At 39.2% G+C, this 25,272-nt stretch overlaps 2 protein-coding genes across 2 annotated transcripts; one reads left to right on the top strand and one right to left on the bottom strand.

Moving 5' to 3' along the window:
* The first annotated feature begins 1,234 nt into the window (after positions 1 to 1,234).
* cd58 (CD58 molecule) lies at positions 1,235 to 9,472 on the top strand. Its single transcript, XM_077240119.1, has 6 exons — positions 1,235 to 1,505; positions 1,898 to 2,188; positions 3,126 to 3,365; positions 3,453 to 3,566; positions 3,877 to 3,993; positions 6,057 to 9,472. The coding sequence occupies exons 1-6, from the start codon at positions 1,445 to 1,447 to the stop codon at positions 6,167 to 6,169; spliced, it is 936 nt and encodes a 311-aa protein (XP_077096234.1). The 5' UTR covers positions 1,235 to 1,444; the 3' UTR covers positions 6,170 to 9,472.
* bzw1b (basic leucine zipper and W2 domains 1b) lies at positions 7,047 to 13,825 on the bottom strand. Its single transcript, XM_077240095.1, has 12 exons — positions 13,506 to 13,825; positions 11,793 to 11,865; positions 10,974 to 11,150; positions 10,789 to 10,883; positions 9,883 to 9,948; positions 9,659 to 9,794; positions 9,481 to 9,590; positions 8,895 to 9,065; positions 8,661 to 8,807; positions 7,663 to 7,801; positions 7,461 to 7,583; positions 7,047 to 7,336 (listed from the first exon to the last, which is right to left on the bottom strand). Exons 2-12 carry the CDS (start codon positions 11,854 to 11,856, stop codon positions 7,308 to 7,310), a joined length of 1,257 nt encoding a protein of 418 aa, XP_077096210.1. The 5' UTR covers positions 11,857 to 11,865; positions 13,506 to 13,825; the 3' UTR covers positions 7,047 to 7,307.
* Between the last annotated feature and the right edge of the window lie 11,447 nt (positions 13,826 to 25,272).

The following is a 25,272-nucleotide window of genomic DNA, read 5'->3' on the forward strand; positions in this document are numbered from 1 at the left end:
TGATAAAAGAGTTAGGTCAAAAGTATTCAAAAAGTAGGCAGAATACGTTATAGTTAATCTTTAGTTGACTGACTAGAATTTTCACGTAATTTGGAATCAGTAAAGTATAATTGGCAAGTAATCTGTCCAGTACATGGCACTGCATGTGTCTGTAGCCTACTCACTAGCTGTTAATATTACTATGTCTTAATGTTATATATTATTAAAACATAAATTTATACACAGAAATATGTAGTCGTATTTAGCTATTTTATTCAAATCGTTTATGTCAGATTTTTTTCAAATCTTCTTAATGGTAGATCATTTTCCTGGTTTTGTTATAGTTTGTGTACTAGTTGTGTCCTACTTTGAGTACTAGGAGTGAGGACAGTGATGATACACACTCAGTGTATAGCTGACCACCACCTGTCTGTCATGAGGAAAGAGTAAAGGGAAAGATCATTGTCAAGATTATCCACAAAATCAAGCTTTTGCTTTGAAGAGCATAATTGATGAATAATACATTTGTTAACACTTTAGTTTAGGGTCCAATTCTCAATATATTAACTAGTTGCTTATTAACATACATATTAGGAAATTAGCTGTTTTTTAGTTCTTATAAAGCACATGTTAGTGTCTTATATTCTACATCCCTTAATCCACCCAATACCTAAACTTAACAACTACATTAATAAACAGCAATTAGGAGTTTATTGGGGCAAAATTGATAGTTAATAGTAAGTTAATAGTGAGAATTGGACCCTAATCTAAAGTTTGAACACACATTCTTATACTATTATGTTAATTTAACTGAAAATAACCGGAAATTAAAAATAAGGTAGGCTCAACAGTAGGCTACGATTTTCTGTAAAGTTGCCTAATTAATTGTAGCGTTGATAGTAACTAAAAGTTCACGTTTCGTGGAAACGTTGCCAACACAACTTCTATAGTCTCACACTCATGTGATCACTACTTTGTTTCAAGTAATTTAGCTTCTCACTTTTCAATTTGCCTCCATAATTTACAGTAGCCCATGTTTAATCACTTTAATGCGGCAGATAAGATCCCTTTCAATGTCTCCGAGACCAGTTCACATAAAACAATATCTAATCATTTTTCAACACTTTATGAGCATATTTTGCTAAAACGCACACTGTTCACGGACGTTGTCTACAGGAAGTGTTGATTGTCAGAGTTCGCAGGGGTGGAGCTTATGTACAAGTCGTCTAAAGGTGAGTGACATACCTTATTCTTTGAGGTTGTTCCAGTATGGCTGCTTACAACAATACAATAACCGGCTAAATTGCCACAGGGTACCTACATATACACATTCATATTTTAATTACAGCTTCAGTCTCGTACAAATGCACATTAAAGCCACACACTCCTAGAATCGCGCACGTTCCGCGCGCGCCCGACGGACCGGTTTACCTGGAAACAGCTGAGCGAAAGTAAAAACTAGACAATGAGATCGCGTTGGGAAGTATCGAGTCTTTGCATCTGTTTAATGCTATCAAGATTATTCAGTAAGTGATGTTCTTAATTACTTGTCATGGTTATTTGCTTCATATGCTGTAAATATTATTGAAAGTTGTTAATTGTAGATGTTTTCAATAAACGGGCATAGTCATAATGTGCTAAACTCTTCAAGCGCATCAGACATATACAGATTAAGCAAACAACGAATTACACAGTATCCGTAAATAATAGCTTTTTCTTGTTGAGACAGAAGAAGACTAATGTTAAAGACAATGTTCAAGCAGAAGCCAAGAATTTGTTTAGGACCTCTAAGCTAAAACACTTATTTGGATTTTTAATGTAAAACTCAGCTTTTAGGTGCTGTTATTTAAGATGATTAACCTTGCTCATGATCTTTACCTTTGCTGATTTATTAACCACTTTTCTAAACATTAATCAGATGCTGTAACGTCTATCGTCTATGTCGAGAATGGGACGAGTCTGACTTTAAAACCTAATATTCAAGGAAAGCCTGAAGACATTTTATGGACACACAATGGAAACAAGGTGGCTGAACATGATCTGACTGAATTTTATGATTACGGTCAGTTCAAGCAAAGATCAGAGATTGAAGTCTCTACTGGACAGCTCACGGTTCATTACATGACCAGCCGTGACAGTGGTATTTATAGGTCCGTAATACAGATCAATGGGAAGCTGCAAAATTCTCCAAATGAAGTTCAAGTTATTGGTGAGTGAGAATGAGATAAGAATGCTGTATTGTTGGTTACACTGATGTAATGTTGGCTTGGCTGGCGTATCATCATACCTGTGCTGAGACAGCTGGTGACGCTGGATGATCAGGAATATCGTGTTGGTTAAGCTAAGACATCTGAGGACACCGCACACAAAACACAACATACTGTACAAACTATTGTGCTTTTTCAAGAGACTGACATATTCTGTTGATGAATGAAATGGATGATTCACTCTGTGATGTATGAATTAAGTATTTATGGACTTTCCAGGAAGTAATTGTTTCATGTAATTTATTTTTACTTTATAGAAAAACCAACAATTTTATAGAAAATATTTACGCACTTTTAATTTTAATATAATACATTTTTAAAGCATTTTGAATAATTAAAAATGCATTTTGGTGAATTTTAAGCTTTCATCATGTAAAATATTAAACTAGGCAAGTCTATCTGTAAGAATATGTTTCAAACATGTCAATGTCTTGTAGTCATGTATGGAAGCTTGTTTCCACCATGGAATAATAAAAAAAGACTTTTTATCTCACAATTCTGACTTTTTTTTCTCAATTCTCAAATTTCGCAAATCAGACTTTTGTGATTCTGAATTGCGTGATATAAATTCATAATTATGAGATATAAAGTCAGAATTGTGAGATATAAAGTCAGAATTGTGAGATATAAAGTCTCAATTACATGTTATACAGTCGTATATATGTTATAAGGTCTCTGAATTGTGAGTTCTTTGCACTTCTGACTTTATATCAGGCAATTATGAGGGGAAAAAATCATAATTGCGAGATAAAAGTCATAATTATCTTTTACATTTCTTTATTCCGTGGCGGAAACAAGCTTCCATAGCCATGAGATGAGTTTTGTTATAAAAGTATTAAGCATTTACATTTACATATCCACCATGCCCTGTTTCCTCAGACGCTGTACAGGAGCCGAACGTGACCTGTAATCTGAACAATATTTCAAGAGCACTGTTCTGTTCAGTGTCGTCTCAGTCTCCTGTAACTTATGAATGGACTGGGTCAAGTTCAGCACTACGGTTCGGGCAAGAGCTTCAGATCAGCAGAGAGGAGAAGCCGGATTCAGTCTATACGTGTACTGTGAAGAATGAAGTGAGCCAAAGGAGCAGCAGCTTCTCTCTGAAACACTGCGACACAGGTTCACTTCACACTCATTACTGTAATGCTCAACTACAGAGTTCATGATGAAGCTTGTTTATAATTATTGTTATGTTATTGTATTTAGATGAACCACAATCATATCTGAATATCATTCTACCAGTTACATTATCCATCATCGCTGCTGTTATTGTGGGGATTGTAGCTGTCATTTTTTTCAAGCGAAAAAAACAAAACAATGGTAAGATATCTAGATGCTCATATAACCATAAAGATATGAATGTGACATGGCTTTCAATTTGCCATGTATACAACAGATTTTATGTGTTTGTGTGTTTAGAGGATGCAGCTAAAATGTAAACATGCAGAAACACCAAATAACAACCACAAAGCAATGTGCTTACAACCAATCAAAGTTTTCTTTTTCAGAGAATGCCAACATCTATTTATTGTAATTATTGGATTTAGTTTTAAAGTTCAACACATACTAATATAATAGATTTTAAGTTTATCATCACAGAGTTGAGTCAGCAAGTTATAACTTTTTCCAGTAGAGGAATCTAAGCAGATAACACACAGCGAGGATGGAGAGAAAAACAAGCTGCAAGAAAATGAAGTAAACAATGAATGTATAAATCTTCTGAATGCACAGAAGGGATGTGAATCAGGTGAGCATGTTTAGAGAGTTTGATTGGATGGCAGTCTTACTGTATTACTTTAAAGACAACTTACTCTGCTTACATTAATACATGAGCACATCTCCCAGCTTCTACAACATATAGCACTTTTTTAAAAACAAATTTGGAGTAAAACAAAATATGAAGTCTTCAGTGATTTCCATTACACGAGAGTAGATGTTAAAACTTCATGCTGATTTGTACTCGGCTTTCGCCAAGATATGCACCAACTAAGACGTAGCTTTACAGTAACCTATGCTTCTCCATTCATTTACGCTTCTTTCCATCTAGTGACGTGAATCTCCTTCTGTCTGGTGTTAATAGTGTATTTGCGCGTCAGCACACACAACGGCTGCAACCACAGTGCGGTCCCCCCATAACAACCCTCTGGATTGAGCGGAGTAGGGAACATCTCTAGGGTCTTCAAGTGGGCACCTTCCGTCCTCAGTGTTTCGTCGACTAGCCCACGACACCTCAAGAGGGCTCGACAGTGACTCTGGCGTACCAGAGTCACCCCCTCCGTCCCCCACTCAACTCAGCCCAGCTTACTGACCTCTACTTCCCTCTTGCTGCTGAGACCTAACCACAATCTCACAATCTCTCCGCAACCCAACCATACGCGCCAACCCGTTTGACTAAGGCTATCGAGCCCCACTGGTGCGTTAATATGCAGTTTCAGTGGCAACGGTTCCGTATGGCATACCACCTACCGCAAAACACAATATCTGCCCAACTTCCCGTCATTCACGCAATATACACAGGAACGTAATGACTGTAAATACTATACAACCTCTACAAATAACCAACAGTGCTGCTGAGACCTAACCACAATCTCACAATCTCTCCGCAACCTAACCATACGCGCCAACCCGTTTGACTAAGGCTATCGAGCCCCACTGGTGCGTTAATATGCAGTTTCAGTGGCAACGGTTCCGTATGGCATACCACCTACCGCAAAACACAATATCTGCCCAACTTCCCGTCATTCACGCAATATACACAGGAACGTAATGACTGTAAATACTATACAACCTCTACAAATAAACCAACACCCTTCAAGTTTTCAAGAATTCTACGAAACCGTAGCATGGCGGCCTGTACACAGCCAGCTAGAATCTTTCCGTCTCAACCACAGCCAGTTGCTGATCCTTTCTGCTGCTTCAGATAAGTTCTTTACTGTGCGACGCAACTCTTGACCACTGAATCCGACGTCTCTGAGGAACCGGGTTGTAGAGTGTGCCACAAAACCTCGACAACCCACTTCCACTGGATAAACCTGGACTCTCCATCCTCGCTGTTCTGCTTCAGTGGCCAGCTGAGCATACCGCAGTTTCTTCCTCTCATATGCCTCATCTACCGCATCCTCCCATGGCACTGTTAACTCTATCAGTTGAACAATGCGTGCTGATCCAGACCACAAAACAATATCTGGTCGTAGGTTAGTGGTGGCAATCTCAGGTGGAAAAATAAGCCGTTGATCAAGATCAACCAGCATCTTCCAGTCCCTAGCAGCTTCCAGTTGTCCTGGGCGAGAATTGGTGTTAGCACCTTTTCTTGGTGGTTGCTCGCCTGGGCGGAGGAATATTGTCTTCTGCGTGTAATGTTTTGCTAGAACAGGCGGCAACTTATTGGTCATACTACGCTTGCCTTCCAATGCTAAAGCCAAACATCGCAATACTTGGTCATGGCGCCAAGTAAACCGACCTTGGCTAAGAGCCACCTTACATCCTGTCAAAATGTGCCTTAATGTGGCAGGTGATGAACACAAAGGACAAGAGGGATCCTCTCCTACCCAGAGGTTTAGGTTCTGCGGTGATGGGAGAACATCATATGTTGACCTAATAAGGAAACTGATCCTACTCTAGGAACTTGAATAGGTTTTTTTTTTCATAAGTTTTAAGCTTAGTTTTAATTAAACACATTCATAGCGTAATTTTTTTTAGCAAATTTAGTACAGAATTAAATTTGACCCTTTTCTGGCTTGACAAATTGACATTAAATTGCTTTATCATTTTATTGGTCAGGGAATAATTTCTGGAAACATTGTATTTTAGAAAAAGACGGTGACAATGAAGACGAGGAGGAAGCAAGTGAAGAGCTAAACCTCACTGGACCAGAACCAGACAGACATGAAGAGCCGAACATCAGGGACACAGAAATAACTTGAAACACCTCAGGACACAAATATCTTTTACAATCTGGTGCTTCATATGTAATTAAGAAATAAAACACTTCAGCTTTTAGAGGCTGGTGTCTTTGTTTAAAAAACTAAAAACCACACCTTCCAAGAGGCCATTTTCACGTTATTTCCACATGTTGCCATTTTCTACCAAAAAATGAAAACTTTTGGGGGATTGAAAACGGGCCTGTTCTTCGTATGTGGATTACTCAGTTGACGATTTGACATTATCTAGGATTGTTAGGTTCTTCGAAGCTCATCCCAGTTGCTGCCATAGCAACAGATCCATAAACTCAAACCTGCTGGGGATCAGTTTATGTTAACAGGATCAGATTAAATTTAAGCAGAGGTGATATGTAAAGTTTGTCACAGCAACTACTAATCCAGGGACAATTTAAAACAAGTGTATTCCATCATAGACAGCCAGTTTTACTTCTTGAGAGATTTCAGTTCAAATACAGAAATGTCAGCTCTCTGAAAAGTATCATGCGTATATATATTATATACACACTAAATATAGTTTCACCTTTTAATTTGAATTACTGAAATAGATTAATTTTTGCATGAAATTCTAATATTTTGAGTTTCAGCTGCTCTTCCAATGATCACATAGTAATTAAGCAACTTTATCCTGATATTTAATAAAATCTGGCTAAATTTGAACAACGTTTCCTTAAAGTGACAGACAACTACAGGCCTGGCAGCAGAATAGTGATTTAATTTACAGAGATGTGTGAATGGGGATTGTTTGGGTAATGTCTCATGTACACAAAAGAAAATGAAAACCAGTCCAGTCACATGACCCAAGAAGGTGGCATTTTGCCTTCTAAAGAGTTGGAAACTTCAAGAACTACTGAAGCAGGACTGGTACTATATTCTTTATTTTTCTAGAATCAAGTCGAAATGAAGATAAAAGTCACTGCAAGTACACACATATCCAGAACAAATCCAACTAACATCTTAAAAAGATCTCGTATAAAAACTGAGTAGTACAGAACAAATCAAGACTTTAAAAACAGTTCTGCAAGTTAAGCCCTTAAATGATCTGGACCCTTCAGCTTCAAAATACAAGAAAAGACAATTCTGGCAGTAGATCATTCCAGAATGAAGCGATCGGGCTTCGGTGTCAGTCCGTTTCCTCCTCAGACTCAGATTCTGAAACACAGGAGAGACTCGCATCAAATATGAGCAACAAAGAAACATGAAAACACAGAAGGAGATTTATCCCAACACGTTTCTCCTGTAGAAACCATCAGGTTTAACTGGGACGGCTACTCACCCTCTTCTGCACTCTTCAGCCACTCCACAAACTTCTTCATCTGCTCCAGGAAGAAGCCTTTTCCTTTGGCTAGATGGGCTTCGGTGTACCACTTCAGGATAGCCTCCTCACTCACAACATTCACTGCGGGAGAATTAGAGGGTTAGGAACGGTCTAATAAAGCTCTTCAGGAGCACTAGAGTCAGGATTGGAGGAGCTCTACCTTTATAGAGCAGCAGAACGATCTTCTGGAAGGCGTTCATGAAGTGGATGTTGTCGTAACAGTACTCCTGAACCCTCAGCAGAAGCGTGAGCTCAGAAGAGCCCTGAGTGGTGAAGGCCTGCAGAAGAGGGCTGTGATGCTGAGAGAAACAGTCAAGAACATGGTCAACATCCACAGGTATTAACCAAGCATATAGAAGCATGACACGTAGGGTCTCAAGTTGGCAAAATAATTTATAATAGGAAAACAGTTTTTTTTGAAGACGCTCCCAAGTTTGAAACGCCTTTGCTTCGACATACGTTTTGTACCAATAGATATCAGAACAGAATTTACTTTGTTACGTGGAATAGATTATATTGCGTTTTGATTCAAGTGTACTGACCTGATTTTTTTTAGACTAGTCTGTGAATATTAAACCATAAGACTATTTAAATGAATCCTGCATGTTCTGCGTCTGTAAGAATGGGTTTCATGTAACACGACGCCCACTGTTTTCAGCCTCTGAGGACATGATCTTCATCTCCAGAGTAAAGCTCGGTTTCACAGCACTTCGACAAAAGTGGTTTCATTTATAATTTATGCCTTAATTACCAAAAGTAAAATGCACTGAATTTATGGAAAACAAACAATGAATTAAATTAGACATGCTTTTCCAATTAAGTAAATAATTCAAATGTAACCCATAAGAAAAAAAAATATGGCCCTAAAACATTTAGTTGAAATCCTGAAACTTAAGTTACATTTTTAGTAATCAACAAGCTTGTCTAAAAAAAACCCAAAAAAACTACATTAAAATGGAAATCCATAAACTAACAGGGGGAAAAAATAACTGATTTCATAGGGCCCTACAGAAGAATTACATGAGGATTTCATCCTGTTTGAGGTCTTGGGTTCTCAGTCAGCTTTCATGGTGTTTTATTAAATATTCGAGACAAGAACAGTGTGTGAGACAGATGTTGTGGAGTATATCCAGCTCGTGTAAACACCACTCCTCTAACCTTCAAGTGTTTGATGGACTGCTCCGCGACCAGCTCCTCTTTCTTATTCCACTCCATCAAGCTCATGACGCTGGTCCACATGATGCCGATCATCTTCTGCTCAGAGATGCTGCTCCGCTTCATTTCCTCCTTGCAGCTGGCGATGATCTGGAAGAGACAAAGCAGAGATCATGAGGCGTCTTCAAACACTGGAGTCTTGACACACAGATTCTGAACCGGAAGAGTCTCACGGACCTCAGTAAAAGAGACGCCCAGAGCCATCTGCTCCTGCAGCTCTTTCTGAAGCTCCTTGCGAGCTCCTAACGACTGCCGGCTACGGGAGAAATCGGAGAGCTCCTTCAGCCCCGCGTCGGTGAAGTACTTGGAGAAATACTCATAGCTGCGCTTGTTCACCGGAAACAGCTCCTGCAACACCAGACACATTGACCGGATGAGAGATGATTACAGTAACACAGGTTCACTCACATTAATCACACACTCAGTCTGATATGCTGCATCTTCAAAGTTCAAACTGTGACTTTGCACAATACACTAATGCACAGTTACATTTTAAAATAGATGTCTATTTTTATACCTTTTTTCTTACCATTTTTAGCACTAGGAAAAATTCCTTGTACATGTTTTAAGTCGTATCTTTTAAGTATGGCTTTTAGAACTGATTGAGGGCACAGGTTTTAATTGTGTGTGACTATGTAATTGCTTTTGTTGTATTATCTATGCTGGTAAGCACGGTCAACGGCAGATGTTTTAGATGGGCTATAGAAATAAAATTGTATTGTTGTACTTGCTAATAAAGGCTGATTCTGATGCACTGACTCACCATCAGCCGGTCGTCCATGCCGTCCTTGCGCAGACTGCAAGCCACAGAGTTAATGTCCTTCTCAGTGATCCACGCTTTGAACAGCTTTACAGCGAAGGCCGGAGACACACCTATTACAGGAAACAGCGTTTAGCATGAAAACAAGCAAATCAGAGAAACTTGAGCGTGTCAGACGTACCTTCTTTGACCAAGTTGTCATTGAAGAGGCTGCCCAGGATTGAGGCGGATATGCTCCCGTTACCCAGTAAAATGCCAATTAGCATGGCGAGCTTGTTGCGCTCGGACTCAGTGAACCCTTTTAAGAACAGGAGCAACTGAAAAAAAAAAAAAGGGCACAAAAACTTGAGTCTTTGATCTTTACACGTTCAAATGTTATAGGCTGATATTTTTGATCCAAGTTACCTTTTTGATCTCCTCTTCAAAACCCTTCTCCAGGTACTTGTAACGCCGGATTAACTTATTAAAAACCTAAAAAACATATAAGTCAATTTGAGAATGTCTCAGATTTTAAGGCCCTGTTAACTCCTGTTATTAATGCGTTTTGGTCGATCAGATCACAAGTAAACGAGAGACATTCCCGTTTAGACCTGATGTTTTAATCTGTCTTTTGTCCACTTTCAAACACTTCTGTCCTGATTTGTTCAAAAGGGTCTAAGGTAGGGTAAACGTAGCTTTAACTAACATAGCTCTTTAAAAAGAGCAGCAGCTTTAATTTCTGCTCTGAACGCTGTGAGTGTTAGAAATCAGGAATGGTGAGAACTTTGTGTTTGGTACCTTCTTCATACTTTGTTCTTCAGCCAACAGTTTAAATCTCGTCTGGTTAGCGCACTTCCCATAATGTTCACGCATTAGATCAATAGGTGGAGAGTAGACTGTCTTTTGTGGCTGTTCGAACACATGAGAGTATACAGTACGAAAGCAATCTGGTCTAATGAGTTAGACTGCCTCTGGAAGATAATGGTGATGGCGCAGTGGATAAGACACATGCCTTTGGTGTTCGAATCCACTGTGAGACACCAATGTGTCCCTGAGCAAGACACTTAACCCCTAGTTGCTCCAGAGGCGTGCGACCTCTGAAATATAGCAATTGTAAGTTGCTTTGGATAAAAGCGTCAGATAAATGAATAAATGTAAAATGTAAGAGGTGAAAGTGGACAAGCTCAAAGCGTTTCAGACCAGGTTTACTCTGCATTTAGTGTCGTGCACTTGTGATCCGATCAACTAAAACGCATCTTAATACCAGCTGTAAACGGGCTTAAGACCCCATTATATATCTTGACCCACATTCCTAACAGAGACTTTATATACCTGAGCGTAGGCTCTCATGGTCGTCACGTCTTCTTGTGCGGTGAAGAGACAGAAGTTAGTGCGAGTCATGTCGTCAGATATGGCACCTCCCGGAGCTGAGCGGCACAACCACAGATGGAAACACTCGTGTTAAAGACCAATTCACTGATGAAACAATGTGGTTCAAGAGTCAAACGTCCTCTTACCCAGCATTCCACCAGCCACCAGGATATCAAACAGGGTTTCTGCATAGCGCCGATAGTCAAGCTTGGCACCGGAGGAATCTAGGAACTTGGCAACAGCCTCCAAATCAGGGCCAGTTTGATTTAGTCCTTGTACAATGTGTTCCTGAAACTGGGTAGGGTCAAATCTCTCCTTTTCATCTGTTCAAACAGAAGAGAAAGCAGAAGACAGTGAGGGGTAGCGTCCAATGACATGCCTCGACTGCTTGTCACAAGGCCTAGATCGCAGGAAAAATGAGGTTCAGAGTAAAGTCCAAAGAAGCTAAAGCGGCACGATTAATGGTTTAGAAAGGCGATCTCATTCATGAATGTAGAGTCGCTAGTGTTTTAAACCTTTTGATAAATCACACCGGAATTATGGATGCTCGTTTCCGCCACAGAACAAAAATAAATAAGTTGTCAAATCGACAAAGCGTTCCCTAGTGCTACAATAAAAGAACTCAAATTCAATGTTTTAAAAAGACTATTAATAACCAATTTAAATAGCAATCATCATTTTGTTTAGTTGTCTATTCAGAATTGAGAGAATCGCAATTTCCGCTCGAGCAAGAATCAACTACATAAGGAATAATTGCTTTTCAGGACAAGGGCATTTCAATATTGAACCGTCAGGGCAAGATGGCACATGTGGCAATATCAAAGTGTTGCTTAGTGCTACGAAAAGTGGCCAAGATAGACTTCTGCTATCGGGTAGAAAAGTCAACATTAATGAGAAGCGAATTAGATTTATTTGTGTAATTTTGTAAAGTACAACAGTGACAACTTGTAAACGAAAAGACAAACCTCTCTTGCGTGTCTTGAAACGCTGGCCTGTTAGCGTTGGCTTCTGCTGCTTTTGAGTACTCATAAAAGATACCTTAAAAGACAAAACATTTAAAGTTTACAAATATGACAAACAAATACATAAGCTATAGGCTCGATTGTATACCGGATTAATCATTAAAATATCATGATCTCATTCCTACATTACAATGATTCTGCGGTCTATTAAACCTTTGAAATTACGATCACACGGGAATTTCTGGAATGTGTTGTTGCAAACATGAAATAACTAAAGTATTGAGAAAAGTTTATAGTCAGGATTTAGACGGATGTTGAGGCAGCCGCAGTCAAATGAGCAATTAACCTCTGAAAGTAATATTATGCTTCAAATAAGATCGGTGTGCTGATTATGCAAGTAGGTGGCAACAAACGTTAAAAATGTACTTGGTGGGATTAGTCCAAAACATCTTCATTCACACTAGCTTCATTAAATTTCAAGCTGTTTTACATAATTCATTTAGACTAACATTTTTAAATAGACTAATTTATAACACTTTAGACAGATATAAATACCAATTTATAAAATTGGAACATTGTCAGAACCACAACTAAATTACACATTAGGTTTGTGGTCTACGGGTTTGTTTTGAGAATCGTGGGAGAACTGCTCTCTATAATAATAATCTATTGAATCTCAAATTAAACTTAAAAGAAACTGACATCCAACTGCTATTTGTATGATTACTAATATTACAATGTACAATCTTAGACCAGGATGAAGTCGTTATTTAAATTAACAAGGAATTATAATTATAATGCAGGTCAGGATCATGAAATGTTTTCCTATTTTAAGGACGCACTTCTCACCCAGTTTGTGAATTGCGTGTTAAGCCCCGCCCCCTTCCCGCGAGACTGCGGTCATGGTTTGATGCAAGCATGCCGCACAATCTGGATCTTCGGAGGTTGCATTTACTTTATTTTAACAAGCCTAATGTCATACTGCAATTAACAGACCTCAAAATTGGAGCAGAACTGAGGAACGGAGCAGACATAGGCCACTTAAAAAAAAAAAGTGGAGTGCATTCGGCGAGAGAGGGCGGGGCGTTGATTTCGCGGCTTAACTTCCTGCTCACTACTGCGCATGTCTGGTCCCGAGATCGCTACTGCGCAGACTCAAGTCCTAAGATGTCAGCGCCATATCGGGACAATGGTGGCTTCACTTCTCGCCAATGGAAGAGAGCGAAGGGGGTCGTCCATCTTTTTTTTACAGTCTATGGTTTGATGCCTGACAACCAAACTGTAAAGTACAGCTAGATGATCGTTTGTAGCTCATTTAACGTTATCTGCTGCTGGTTTAAGTGGCACACGTACATTCGTTCAAAAGAGACTCGCGCTTAATAAAGTGTTCCTTGAATTAACTGAGTTGTGTTCGACAATCACACTAGTCTTGTGGCATGAAAACACTCTGCTCGTACGATACATTTAAAAAAAAAACTTCTTAATTTTATATTTTAGAAAACACTAAATTAGGGTCAAACGTCTAGAAACAACTATTTGTCAATTCTCATCTAAACCTGGAGAAAACTCAAATCAAATTCCATTCTTTCCCAAAATGCGTAGGTACCTTCAAACCTCAAAATATTCTAAAAACTGCTCCCTGGGTCAATCACAAGAGAATAAAAATGAAATACGAACAAGGTTTACCATAAAAGGCCACTTTAAAGCTAAACTTACCGAAATACTTGAGGAAAGACAACTGTTTCCGAAGAGTAACCCAAACAAAGGTAAAATGGCGAGCACACTTCCTCACACGCGCTGAGCAGCAGCTTAATAAAGGCGGGACTAGTCCATGTGCAGAGGGGGGATCAGTGACGGTGAATACGGAGAAAACTGATAAAAGCAACTAAATGACTAATCTTTGTCCGATTTATTTTAGTTAACTTAAATATAAATTCGCTAGCTCACAAATTAAAGAAGGTAATCCTAATATTTTGAACAAATATTACGTACGGCCTAACTTGCTCCTCCCTCTAAACATAATTCGCTCAGTTTCCGGGTTTGTAATCGTTCATGAATCATTTGTTCCTTCAGATTTCACAGAGAGAAAGAAAGACAGAAAGTAAAGGCAAATGTTTCAACACACTCGGGGTCAAAAAATAACAAAATCATATTTTTTCAAAGATGGAAGTGTTGTTGTTATTGTTTTGTTTTTTAAACGGAGCTCAGATTTTACAATAATTGATTTATTCAGAGGCCCAAACAGCAAAAATATGCCATGTGGTCCAGTTGCTGATATTTATATGTCCAAAAAGTAAAATCAAATTAGGATGTGATCAAATAATGTCTTTTCATTTTTACATTGTTTACATTTAGACTTATGAGTCCATCTTTTTGTATGCGGCCAATTTAAACAAAAAATGCTGTGCATAAAAGAATATTTTACCTATAATATAAATAAAGTGTTTTTAATTTTGTATTTAAAATCTCAAGGCAGATGATGAACAGAAAAAAAGTAGGCATATAGGGGCTATGATCATACGTTCATTCTGTATAAAGTACATTCAGTTATCAGAAATTATCTCAGATTTTGACCAACTGTCTCAGTTTCAGAGTTACGGCTCATAATGCATCACATCTGGCAAAAGTTTTAACCTCATGCTGTTGCGCAACTCTTCCTGGACCAGAATGTCCTTCCCAACACTTTGCTGGGTCACGTGACCGAGTAACATTAAACCTGATACCAGTAACTCTGTCTGAAGTCCTGATGTCTGAATCCTTTCAGCTTATGCAGAGCATTTGTATGTGTTGTGCGTGAAAAGACCTGCACTGTCTCCTTTAGTGTTTGGTGTCGTTTATGTATTTAAGACTAAGTTCATGATACGTGTGATGAACGTCATCGACCACAAAAGAACAGCAAATATCATGAGCATATATAGCCAAACCGTAACAGGGCTATAGTACATATTGTACAATTTATCGCTTGAGTTTTTATTTATAATGTTTGTGTTGTCATTTCATGTTTTTATATTTGTGTTAAAACATGATCATTTATTTAACAGTATTATAGCATTAGTATATTAATAACAATAATGTAGCGCATCAGTCTGTTTGTAGAGGTTGTGATTTGCGGTTTTCTTTAGCACCAACATTTACAGGGTTAAAGCTGGTAGTTCAGGAAGTGCCATAAGAGTAAATATTAGTGCTGCGTATGTGCTGTTACTGTCATTATTCGTGTTCAGTGTTAAAGCCTTCAGCGAAGAGCTCTTTCTTAAGACATTACAATAACATATTCATCAGCAAGCTGTTACATGAAGTCAGCATTTACATGTTCTTGTGATTCAGAAGCCGCATGAATTAAAGTCAAATGTTTCATTATTTTCTGTGGTTCGACTCCATCTGCAGACGTTGGATTAAACAGTGCAGTTGTAAATGATAAAAAGAATGGCTGTTACAGAAGGGGAAGTTCGAAGTCCTGATTATACAGTAGTGCAATAGGTTCAACAAAGACAGTCAATTCATTTAATAGGGTTCGGGTTAGAATAAGATGACATGTAGATGCAAAGATGCTTATAGTCAGCATAATATCTGTTAAAGGAGCATCACAATAAAGAGTTAGCAGATATTCTACTCATACTCTAATGATAGTTAGTTAACATGTACTTGCAAAGTTGAACGTTAAAAAGGGACCATCAAGATAGAGTGTAACCAAAACTTACATTTATTATTTAGTTCCGTGTCTTGTGACTTTAACTTAATTTCTCATCAGTTATCTTTAATGATCAAAAAAGAAGATGCATTAGACGAATGTCCAATTAAACGTTCCCAAAAAAACCTTACACGAACAACGTGTTTACATATTTAACACACATTTAGAGGACATTGTAAAACCCAGATCGGCCCGCCTGAAGCTGTGTGTGTAATAGCACTGGTTCTCCACAGGAGGAGTCCGTCGTGTCCTGGGTTGGGCTTCTGGGTCACTGCTCTCCTCAACTGCTGAACGCTCATCAGTCTTGCTATATTTAGCACAGCTTATACACACTTCAGTTGAAAATTTGATTATTCCTTATTCCTTTTGGGTATCATTCTGAGTATTTAACCTGTTTTTTGACCATGGAATTTATTGTATTTTTTCCTGTTTGCCTTGTGTTTTGGATTTTTCTGCCTGGTTTGTAGCCTACCGTGTACCCTGGTTGCGAACTTTGCCTGTTTCTATAGGTTGTTTTTCTGCCTGCTGTTTCATTAGTTTTTCTGAATTGCTAAAACACATTTCTCGAAACCTTAGGGCGTTTTCACACCTGAAAGTGCGCACCAAGGTCTGAACCAAATTCACGTTTTGATACATTTTATACTTTCAGAAAGTTTCGGTTTGGTTTCACACTGCAATTATGCGAGCGCACTAAAGAACTTTACGTGACATACTTGCATCCTGTCGTCATCATCTATGTGGGCTGCATCTTGACATTGATTGGTTTGTAAATGGACGTGCGTCTGACGTCAGCGTGTTGTCAATTCGGCAGAGAACTTTGACAACATGGATGAACAGACGCATATCGTTGGACATGCGTCCTTCGCATTTGTCGATGCACCACTTTTTCTCATGGCATTGCACGCCTTTGTATATTGCTGCCGCAGTTTCTTTATCTTCAGGTGGCATTCTTCTCCCGTCCTCTCAAACCCTCTCTCTCTCATCCTCTCCGAAAATATTTGGAAAGTGTCTGCATTTTTGTGCGTTTTAACCATTTGACTTCTTATTATGTCATCAGACCATACTTCAATTAAAAACCTCGTCTCCTCCTCTCCCCATGTGCTACCACGGCTCATTTTTCCTGCCACCTTCTGTTATCTCCAGTAGCACCTCAATGCAGTACATGAGATCCACGGGGAGGAGTCGGATCAAGATCCAGGGGGTGGAGATGGGTAGGATTAGGGGTGGGTTTAGGGATTAGGGGTGGGTTTAGGGATTAGGGGTGGGTTTAGGGAGCGGAGGTGGGTAGGTTTAGGTATATGTAAAGGTGGGAGGAGTTGGATCTGGATCTGACTCCTCCCCATGGATTTCATGTTCTGCAGTGAGGACCATCTCGTTTTTTCGGCTATGCGGGAACCACCGGAACTTCCTATAAAAGGTCTGAAAGTCCGAACCATACAGAAATGCTTTCACACTAGAAACGAACCAAACCTTTGTTCAGTTTGATCCGGACCGAGACTACCTCCAGTTAGTCTCTTGTAATAAAATCACATCTTCATTCTTGAACATTTCTTTCATTTTCTCAAATTTTCTTACATCTAAAAGTCATCTGGCATTAAAAGTAACACAACTAAAAGCCATTAAAAGAAAAACAAATAAATACCTAAAAACCATTAATCTTCATCTTCTCCCTCCAAGTCCTTTAACACTTCAAACCTATTTTCACTTTTATCTAAAACCTTTAAAATAGTCATTTTTCTTGCAATACCAATATTTGGTTTTACCTTTACTAGTCTTCTTCTTAATTGTCCTTTCCCCTCTCTGTCTTTGTCCATCGTTGTTTCTTCTTCACCTTCAGTCTCACTTTGATCCTTCTTTTCATGTCCATCTTTCTCCACGTCATCCAGGTAACTTATAAAACTGTCCGAAATGTCCATTACTGTCGATTGAGTGTCCTACTCCATTGTTTGTTCTTTATCGTTCTCTTGTTGTCCTTCCTCTCTGATGCTCGCTGCTGCTTCCATTTCTTGTTGTAAGCTTTCTTCCGGTTGTCCTTCATCAGTTTGCCGTTCCTCCTCGTTGTTTCCTTCATGCACCTGTCTGTCCACCCGATTTTCCCTACCTCCTTCCTCTCCCTCCATCCAACATTCTCATTTATTTAAGGTTTCTCTGCAATCCGGGCACCTGACAGCATTGCAATCCCTTGCAAAATGTCCCCTCTCCTCGCATTTGTAGCACTTGAACTCAGGGAAGTCTTTCAGTAAATGTTCCAGGCTCGTGCACAGCCGACAGGTTTTAACATGGTGACTGTGCACCACCCTAAAATACTGTGGCCCTTCCGCTGTTTCCAGCTTTGTACTGTACGGTAGCGACGCGACCTCTTTGGGGAACCTCACCTTTAGGAACCTTGTTCCGTCCTCTATGTCAGTGCCCGGATAACATCTTTTTATTTTCGAGATGGGAGTAACTCTCCATCTGTCCAATTTATCTAAATTTTCATCATCATCAAGATAGACGGGCAGGTGCATGACGGAAACAACATAGTCTCTGTTTTGCAGATTTTTAACTTCACATTTCACTCCTTTTTTTACCAGTCCATCAGTGTGTTTGTCACACAATTTTTCTTTTTCCATTGTCAGTTCACATTCCTTTCCTTGTCTTGGTCTCAGCGCTAAAATTTCCCCATGTCCACATAATTCCGTCACAGCTTTAATAATATCCTCCGCTTTTACCTCAATCACGTTTTCCACATTCACAATCACTGTAGCCTCTTTTAAATTGTAAGGGGTGTACAGTTAAAGACCCAGAACCAGATATGAAGAATGAAGACCCAGAGTCAGAATTATAAAAAATTAGAGTAAATATTTACTGAAGATAGTTTGCAGTTTCATCAGCAGAAGTCAGCTTCAATACTCGCACAGGAGTTCGTAGGCCGCCCCGCTTACAGTTACAAAGATCACAGCAGTTATACGATTTCCAAGGTCTAAGCTACGTCATTGCTTACAGGATGAATGATTCTCATTGGCTATGAAATAGATAAACACAGTAATTTTGCACACATATACAGATAGACTGAAGCATATCTCCATCGATTATGCAGCTGAAGTTAGGCACGTCGTGACCTTCCAGGTCGCAGATTTGGGTTGCTGGGCGCCAGCATGTCCAGAACAATAACTCAGTCAATCTCCAATAATGCCAGTGGTTCCTTAACCTGTAACCAAGAAGACTAACACACACACCGACACACAGCTTTTCCAAGGTTGGATTTGGCCAGGCTCTCACTATAAACAGGAGAGTCCTCTCAAAACATCAAGATAATGCGTTCTTTCTCTCAAGGATAGCTAAACTTTAGTCTAACTGGAAAGAAAGGCTTTAACGAAGAAATGGCCCCTTAAACTATTGGCTTCAATGACCCCTATATGTTTAAACACATTGAAGACCTTTCTCAAACACAAAACAAGTCCCTATTTCATTTCTTGAAGCTGTGTTAAATAAGCAAGCACTGCATTCAGATATCAAATACAGACATTAAAGAATACATGAAAAGAACATTTCAGTAATCACAATGGTAACTTATATAAATAAAGTAAAATCTCCAGAGAAGTCATTCAACTCATTTGATATTTAGAAGGAAAAATATTGATTAATACCTTAATTATAATCAATCATTACATATACATTGAAGCAGCAGTGGATTCCAATCCACCCCCTTCAAAATATTTCCTTTCGTTGATTTTCTCACTCACATCTCTGGTGTTTCCATTTCTCACTCGTGGTCGATTATCCAGTCCATTGTCGTTTGCCATGCGTTTTTCTCCTGCCAGTCCATTGTTGTTTGCCTTGCGTGTTCCTCCTGCCAGTCCATTGTCGTTTGCCTTTCGTGTTCCTCCAGCCAGTCCATTGCCGTTTGACTTGAGTGTTCCTCCTGCCAGTCCATTGTCGATTACCGTGCGTGTTCCTCCTGCCAGTCCATTGTCAATTACCGTGCGTGTTCCTCCAACCAGTCCAGTGTCGTTTGCCGTTAATCCGTCCATGCTTGAAAAAAAAGGAAAAAAACCACCCTCCAGCCAGCTAAAAGCTGCTGTTAGGTGGTTTGAAAAAAACAAAAAAAGCGGGAAAAAAAACTAAGTAACAAAAAACGAAAAACAAACACAAATGGAAAAACAAAAATGGGGGAGAGCCTTCCTCTCCAACTGCATCCAACTCACTTCCTGGATCGTACCAACTAGATCGGGCGTGCCCAATGTGGTATGGCCGTAAGCCCACAGCTGAGGGAACTGTTCTCCAAGTAGGAACAGAACATTTACATAAGTAAAGCAGTCTATGGTTTGGATCCATCAGCCTCTGGGTTATGGGTCCAGCACACTTCAGCTTCTCCAATCTGCTGTAAACCATCCCAAATGGGACTCGAACCCACAATCCCTGGCTTAGGAGGCCAGTGTCTTATCCATTAGGCCACTGGGGCTGTGAAAGACCTGTTCTCATGTGCCCCCATTACTTTGGCTTTAGTGACAACAGCAGTATTGGCATTTAAACAAGGCCAGCACACAAGGTAATCCGGATGAATGACTACTTCTAACAGGCCACTGGGACATGATTCGCTTGCCCTACTAATTGTCCATCTCATTCAGGTGGCTTAGTCAATGAGGCGTTTGAACAGGGCATACACACACAAACGGACATATTTTCTGAACGATCAAGCAGGATGTGGAAGTTGCTCTTTATTTGGGATAAAACAAGTACATAAGTAAAGAAGCCTTTAGCAGAGGATGGTTTCGATCCATCGACCTCTGGGTTATGGGCCTAGCAGGCTTCCGCTGCGCCACTCTGCTCACCAAAGAAGAACTCCCATTCACAAGTGTTTTCAAAAGGACTTGTGTTTAGGCACACATGAGGTGCACCTAAAGTGCACATGAAGTGACACATGTATTGAGAAATGAAGTGCCTCTGTCATAAACGAGATCAGGAGAAAAATACAAAAGGTTCTAGCACATAGACGTGATAGCTTTTCTTCGGGTAGGAACAGAGTCTGTTTATATGTAAATCAGTCTTAGCAGAGGATGGTTTCGATCCATCGAGCTCTGGGTTTTGGGCCCAGCACGCTTCCGCTGCGCCACTCTGCTCCCGACAACTGATTTGACACACCCTACTTTTTTCAAAATGACTTGCGTCTAGGCTCGCTTGAAGTGCTCTTCTATCATCAATTAAAACAGGTTAAAAAAGCGGAGGGTTTTAGCACACAGCTGGGGGAACTGTTCTCCAAGTAGGAACAGAACATTTACATAAGTAAAGCAGTCTATGGTTTAGATCCATCAACCTCTGGGTTATGGGTCCAGCACACTTCTGCTTCTCCAATCTGCTGTAAAACATCCCAGATGGGACTCCAAACCACAATCACTGGCTTAGGAGGCCAGTGCCTTATCCATTAGGCCACTGGGGCTGTGAAATACCTGTTCTCATGTGCCCCCATTACTTTGGCTTTAGTGACAACAGAAGTATTGGCATTTAAACAAGGCCAGCACACAAGGTAGTCCGGATGAACGACTACTTCGAACAGGCCACTGGGACATGATTCGCTTGCCATACTAATTGTCCATCTCATTCAGGTGGCTTAGTCAATGAGGCGTTTGAACAGGGCATACACACACAAACAGACAGATTTTCTGAACGATCAAGAAGGATGTGGAAGTTGCTCTTTATTTGGGATAAAACAAGTACATAAGTGAAGAAGCCTTTAGCAGAGGATGGTTTCGATCCATCGACCTCTGGGTTATGGGCCCAGCACGCTTCCGCTGCGCCACTCTGCTCACCATAGAAAAGCTCCCATTCACAAGTGTTTTCGAAAGGACTTGCGTTTAGGCACAAAGGAAGTGCACCTAAAATGCACATGAATTGAGAAATGAAGTGCCTCTGTCATAAATGAGATCAGGAGAAAAACACAAAAGGTCTTAGCACATAGACGTGACAGCTTTTCTTCGGGTAGGAACAGAGTCTGTTTATAAGTAAATCAGTCTTAGCAGAGGATGGTTTCGATCCATCGACCTCTGGGTTATGGGCCCAGCACGCTTCCGCTGCGCCACTCTGCTGACCATAGAAGAGCCCCCATTCACAGGGGTTTTCAAAAGGACTTGATTTTAGGCACACAGGAAGTGCACATGAAATGAACCATGAATTGACCAATTAAGTTCCTCCGTCATAAATGAGATCAGGAGAAAAATACAAAAGGTTTTAGCACATAGACATGATAGCTTTTCTTCAAGTATGAACAGGGTATGTTTATTAGTAACGCAGTCTTAGCAGAGGATGGTTTCGGTCCATCGACCTCTGGGTTATGGGCCCAGTACGCTTCCGCTGCGCCACTCTGCTCCCGACAACTGCTTTGACACACCCTACATTTTTCAAAATGACTTGCGTGTAGACTCACTTGAAGTGCTCTTCTATCATCAATTAAAACAGGTTAAAAAATCAGAGGGTTTTAGCACTGTAAGGGGTGTACAGTTAAAGACCCAGAACCAGATATGAAGAATGAAGACCCAGAGTCAGAATTATAAAAAATTAAAGAAAATATTTACTGAAGATAGTTTGCAGTTTCATCAGCAGAAGTCAGCTTCAATACTCGCACAGGAGTTCGTAGGCCGCCCCGCTTACAGTTACAAAGATCACAGCAGTTATACCATTTCCAAGGTCTAAGCTACGTCATTGCTTACAGGTTGAATGATTCTCAATGGCTAAGAAACATTAAGAGCCTAAACAATTTAACACATGTGAGGAGATAGGGGTGCCTATCGCCATTAGTCAAGATAGTTGTCGTCCACTCATTAGATTTAGGTCTGTGGTGGCCTCGCAGGTTAGAGAAGGGCGCCGGAGTGTCTGGTCCGAACGTCCAGAACCTACATAGAATGTCATACGCACAAAAACACACACATAACAGACACTAGCAAATAACAGCTCCCATCAAGGCTGAAGAGAGTCTGAGCTCCTTATTATCAGTTAAGTATACCAAAACATAATGCTAAAACATTCACTCATTTGGGAGAAAAACAGATCACTGGCATTTACTCCGAAGGAAGGAAATATACTGGAAAGAATACATTTTAATACAACAATTAAAGTTCGATATAGTAACGCTCAATATAGCTTGACCATATGTCCAGCGAAGAATCATATGTGTCCACGCTGCCTTTAGGACCCTCTACTGATACCAGAGAAAGAGACAAACGGCCTTGTGGGTTACGTGGCCTTCGTGTCCTGCGTGTACTGCGTGCAATCTCAAAGTAAGATTGGAATGCACCTAAAAGAAACTGGTTACTTACATCACATGCATTTAAGACAATATAATTTCACAAGCACAAAGAATATAAAAATTATTATGTGATAATGAATATATTTGATTATTGATTTTTATAAAGGAGGTATATAAGCATTCAAAAGGATATGATTATAGATGTATTTGAAGAGGCAAGGGATTTTGACCAACCCTTCAGTCCCCCGTTTTAGACCAATGTGGGGTCCAATACCGCCACGTCTGGTCTAACCAGTGAGGTCACTACGGAAGGGAGGAGTGGTGACGCATGCTCCCCTGACGGGTCACACTTGTCTCTTCACCTAAAAGATACTAAAAATTCCCCATTCCCCATTCCCCAGTCCCCATTAAGAGGCTCTCCCACCTTCCACTCACAACAGGACATCAATGTCATTCTTCCTCAGTTTATCAGTCAGGTTAAAATTTTTATAAAACACATAACTGATTACGAAACAAGTACATATTTATTCTCTGGAAGCCAGGCTAAATAAGCAAGCACTATTGCTGTATTCCTAGCATGGGCTAGATCCACAGTCACTACTCAGATCCTAAATAAAGACATTGTCTATAATCATGAATACCAGAATATAAGCACTAGGTTTTTTTAAATAAAATTATGATTTCCAAATCCTTTTATTATAAACAAAGTTGGATGGTTAATCCATTATTTTCACTACCCCTTTTATAGACCCTTTAGGTTCAAAACACAATGGTTGTCTAACTAAAAATAAACAACAAACAAATAAAATATTAATAATTAAGGCCCATAATAATCGATGTAAGCACTTTAAGTCTTTACTGAAATCATCCTTCAGTTTACAGTCACATAGCATGTACCATTTTAATTGTATAACATCTTATACCCTTTTTTGTTTGTTTCAAAAATAGAAATAAAATAAAACAAATTCACATCACCATTTCAGTCATTATTTTACCACTAAAATATAGGATCGTTCCCCATTCTGCTTAATAAAGCTTTTGTTCATTCCTTATCCTTATATCACTTGAATCCCTGTCAATCATACAATGTCTTATTATTTTTATTTTGAAACTCACTTTTCCATACCATTTAAACTTAATTTGACTTCCATAAATTCTATCAGAAATTGTATTTTCATAACATACATTTTTTTTTTCTACTATATTTCTTCCATCTTGCCCTACATGCCAGTTCCTTCTGCATCCGAGTCTCTCACCACTGTCAGCCTAGTGACACTTAAAGTTCCCTCGTTAGGGAAATCATGGTATTTTATTAATTCTTCAATACTCTTGTTTTCTTATCATTAACTTCAACTTTATTTTTCATTATAACTACTTCTCACAGTATTTGTCTCAGTTCCACTTATCTTTACAGTTTTACAGAAACCAAAATATTATGTTACTCAGATCCCAGCCCACAGCCATATAGCTGCTTTCTCTTTTTACCTTTATTAAATTGTAGTTTTCTTAGACATCTAATGTCATACATACATTTAATGGATTGAGAAATAAAACCTTTTCTTTTTAGAAGTTATATTCACTCCTCCTTTGTTCGCCCTCCGGCCTTTCAATAAAAATGAGGGAGCTCACTCTGGATAATTTGGATAGTGACTTAGCCAATGTGTCACTTTGTCTCTCTGCCGTCAAGTCTATATATATATATATATATATATATATATATTTTTTTTTTCCTACGTTTATCCTTATGATCCCACCTAGTTGTCTATTTAAATTTAGACCCTCAGTTGAATTTAGACAAGAGTTTTACCCCAGAATGGACGGCAATCTTCTTTACAATTCCAATTTATATAAAATACTAATCCAGAGAGTAATTCAGTTCAATATCATAAATGACAAAAGCATTCATAATTACCAATAGCAGACAGAGCTGGAGAACCACTCCAATTAAAGCTCGTCCCATGTTCTGCATTGTCTTTTCATCAGATTGACTTAGAATTATCAACTTTTTTAAAGTTGGTCATTTCACTTAACCCATCTGTAATGATAAAACACTAATTCCAGAGGTTAATGACACAATATCCTCAAAATCAGGAAATAATAGTACCCCAAACTAATACATACAAGACATAAAGTGCTGTCACCATCACACGCACTCATACTAGACACACATATGTTAACTGTTCATTTTCAATGTTCATTTTTCTTTATATTATTGCTAAAAGATTTAAATTCTAAATAAGACTTTAAACTTCCCATTTTCCTGTAGCTTCTACCTAATTTTACATGGTCTCTTAACCAGTTTCAAAGCATGCCTGTTCATTATTCATTCGAATTTAACGAGGTCAGCTGGGTTGTTTTGTTTCATTATAATTATTTTGCTTCAGCTTGCTCTAGCAGGCCGATGACAGAAAGACAGACACAGTTACCATCCCTTCCTCCGCTCAAGCAGTCTCTCTCACTATAAATAAATTTCTAAGACTGTAATTTATATAAAATGTAATATTAAATTCTTTACAATAATCTTTGACCATTCATCTTTGTTATCCAGACTTTTCTTAAATCAAAAGCTGTCT

This window comes from Siphateles boraxobius, unplaced genomic scaffold, assembly GCF_051911475.1.
Source record: "Siphateles boraxobius isolate OS27281-9 unplaced genomic scaffold, OSU_SipBor_1 100, whole genome shotgun sequence".
NCBI classification, from domain to species: domain Eukaryota; kingdom Metazoa; phylum Chordata; class Actinopteri; order Cypriniformes; family Leuciscidae; genus Siphateles; species Siphateles boraxobius.

Excerpts from the sequence above, each read along its gene's own strand:
- cd58 (XM_077240119.1), top strand. The coding sequence starts at position 1,445 with ATGAGATCGCGTTGGGAAGTATCGAGTCTTTGCATCTGTTTAATGCTA. Across the intron at positions 2,189-3,125 it reads AAATGAAGTTCAAGTTATTG|ACGCTGTACAGGAGCCGAAC; the intron begins GTGAGTGAGAAT and ends CTGTTTCCTCAG. Across the intron at positions 3,994-6,056 it reads ACAGAAGGGATGTGAATCAG|AAAAAGACGGTGACAATGAA; the intron begins GTGAGCATGTTT and ends ATTGTATTTTAG.
- bzw1b (XM_077240095.1), bottom strand. The coding sequence starts at position 11,856 with ATGAGTACTCAAAAGCAGCAGAAGCCAACGCTAACAGGCCAGCGTTTC. Across the intron at positions 10,884-10,973 it reads GGTGGCTGGTGGAATGCTGG|CTCCGGGAGGTGCCATATCT; the intron begins GTAAGAGGACGT and ends TGTGCCGCTCAG. Across the intron at positions 9,949-10,788 it reads CCATGAGAGCCTACGCTCAG|GTTTTTAATAAGTTAATCCG; the intron begins GTATATAAAGTC and ends TATGTTTTTTAG.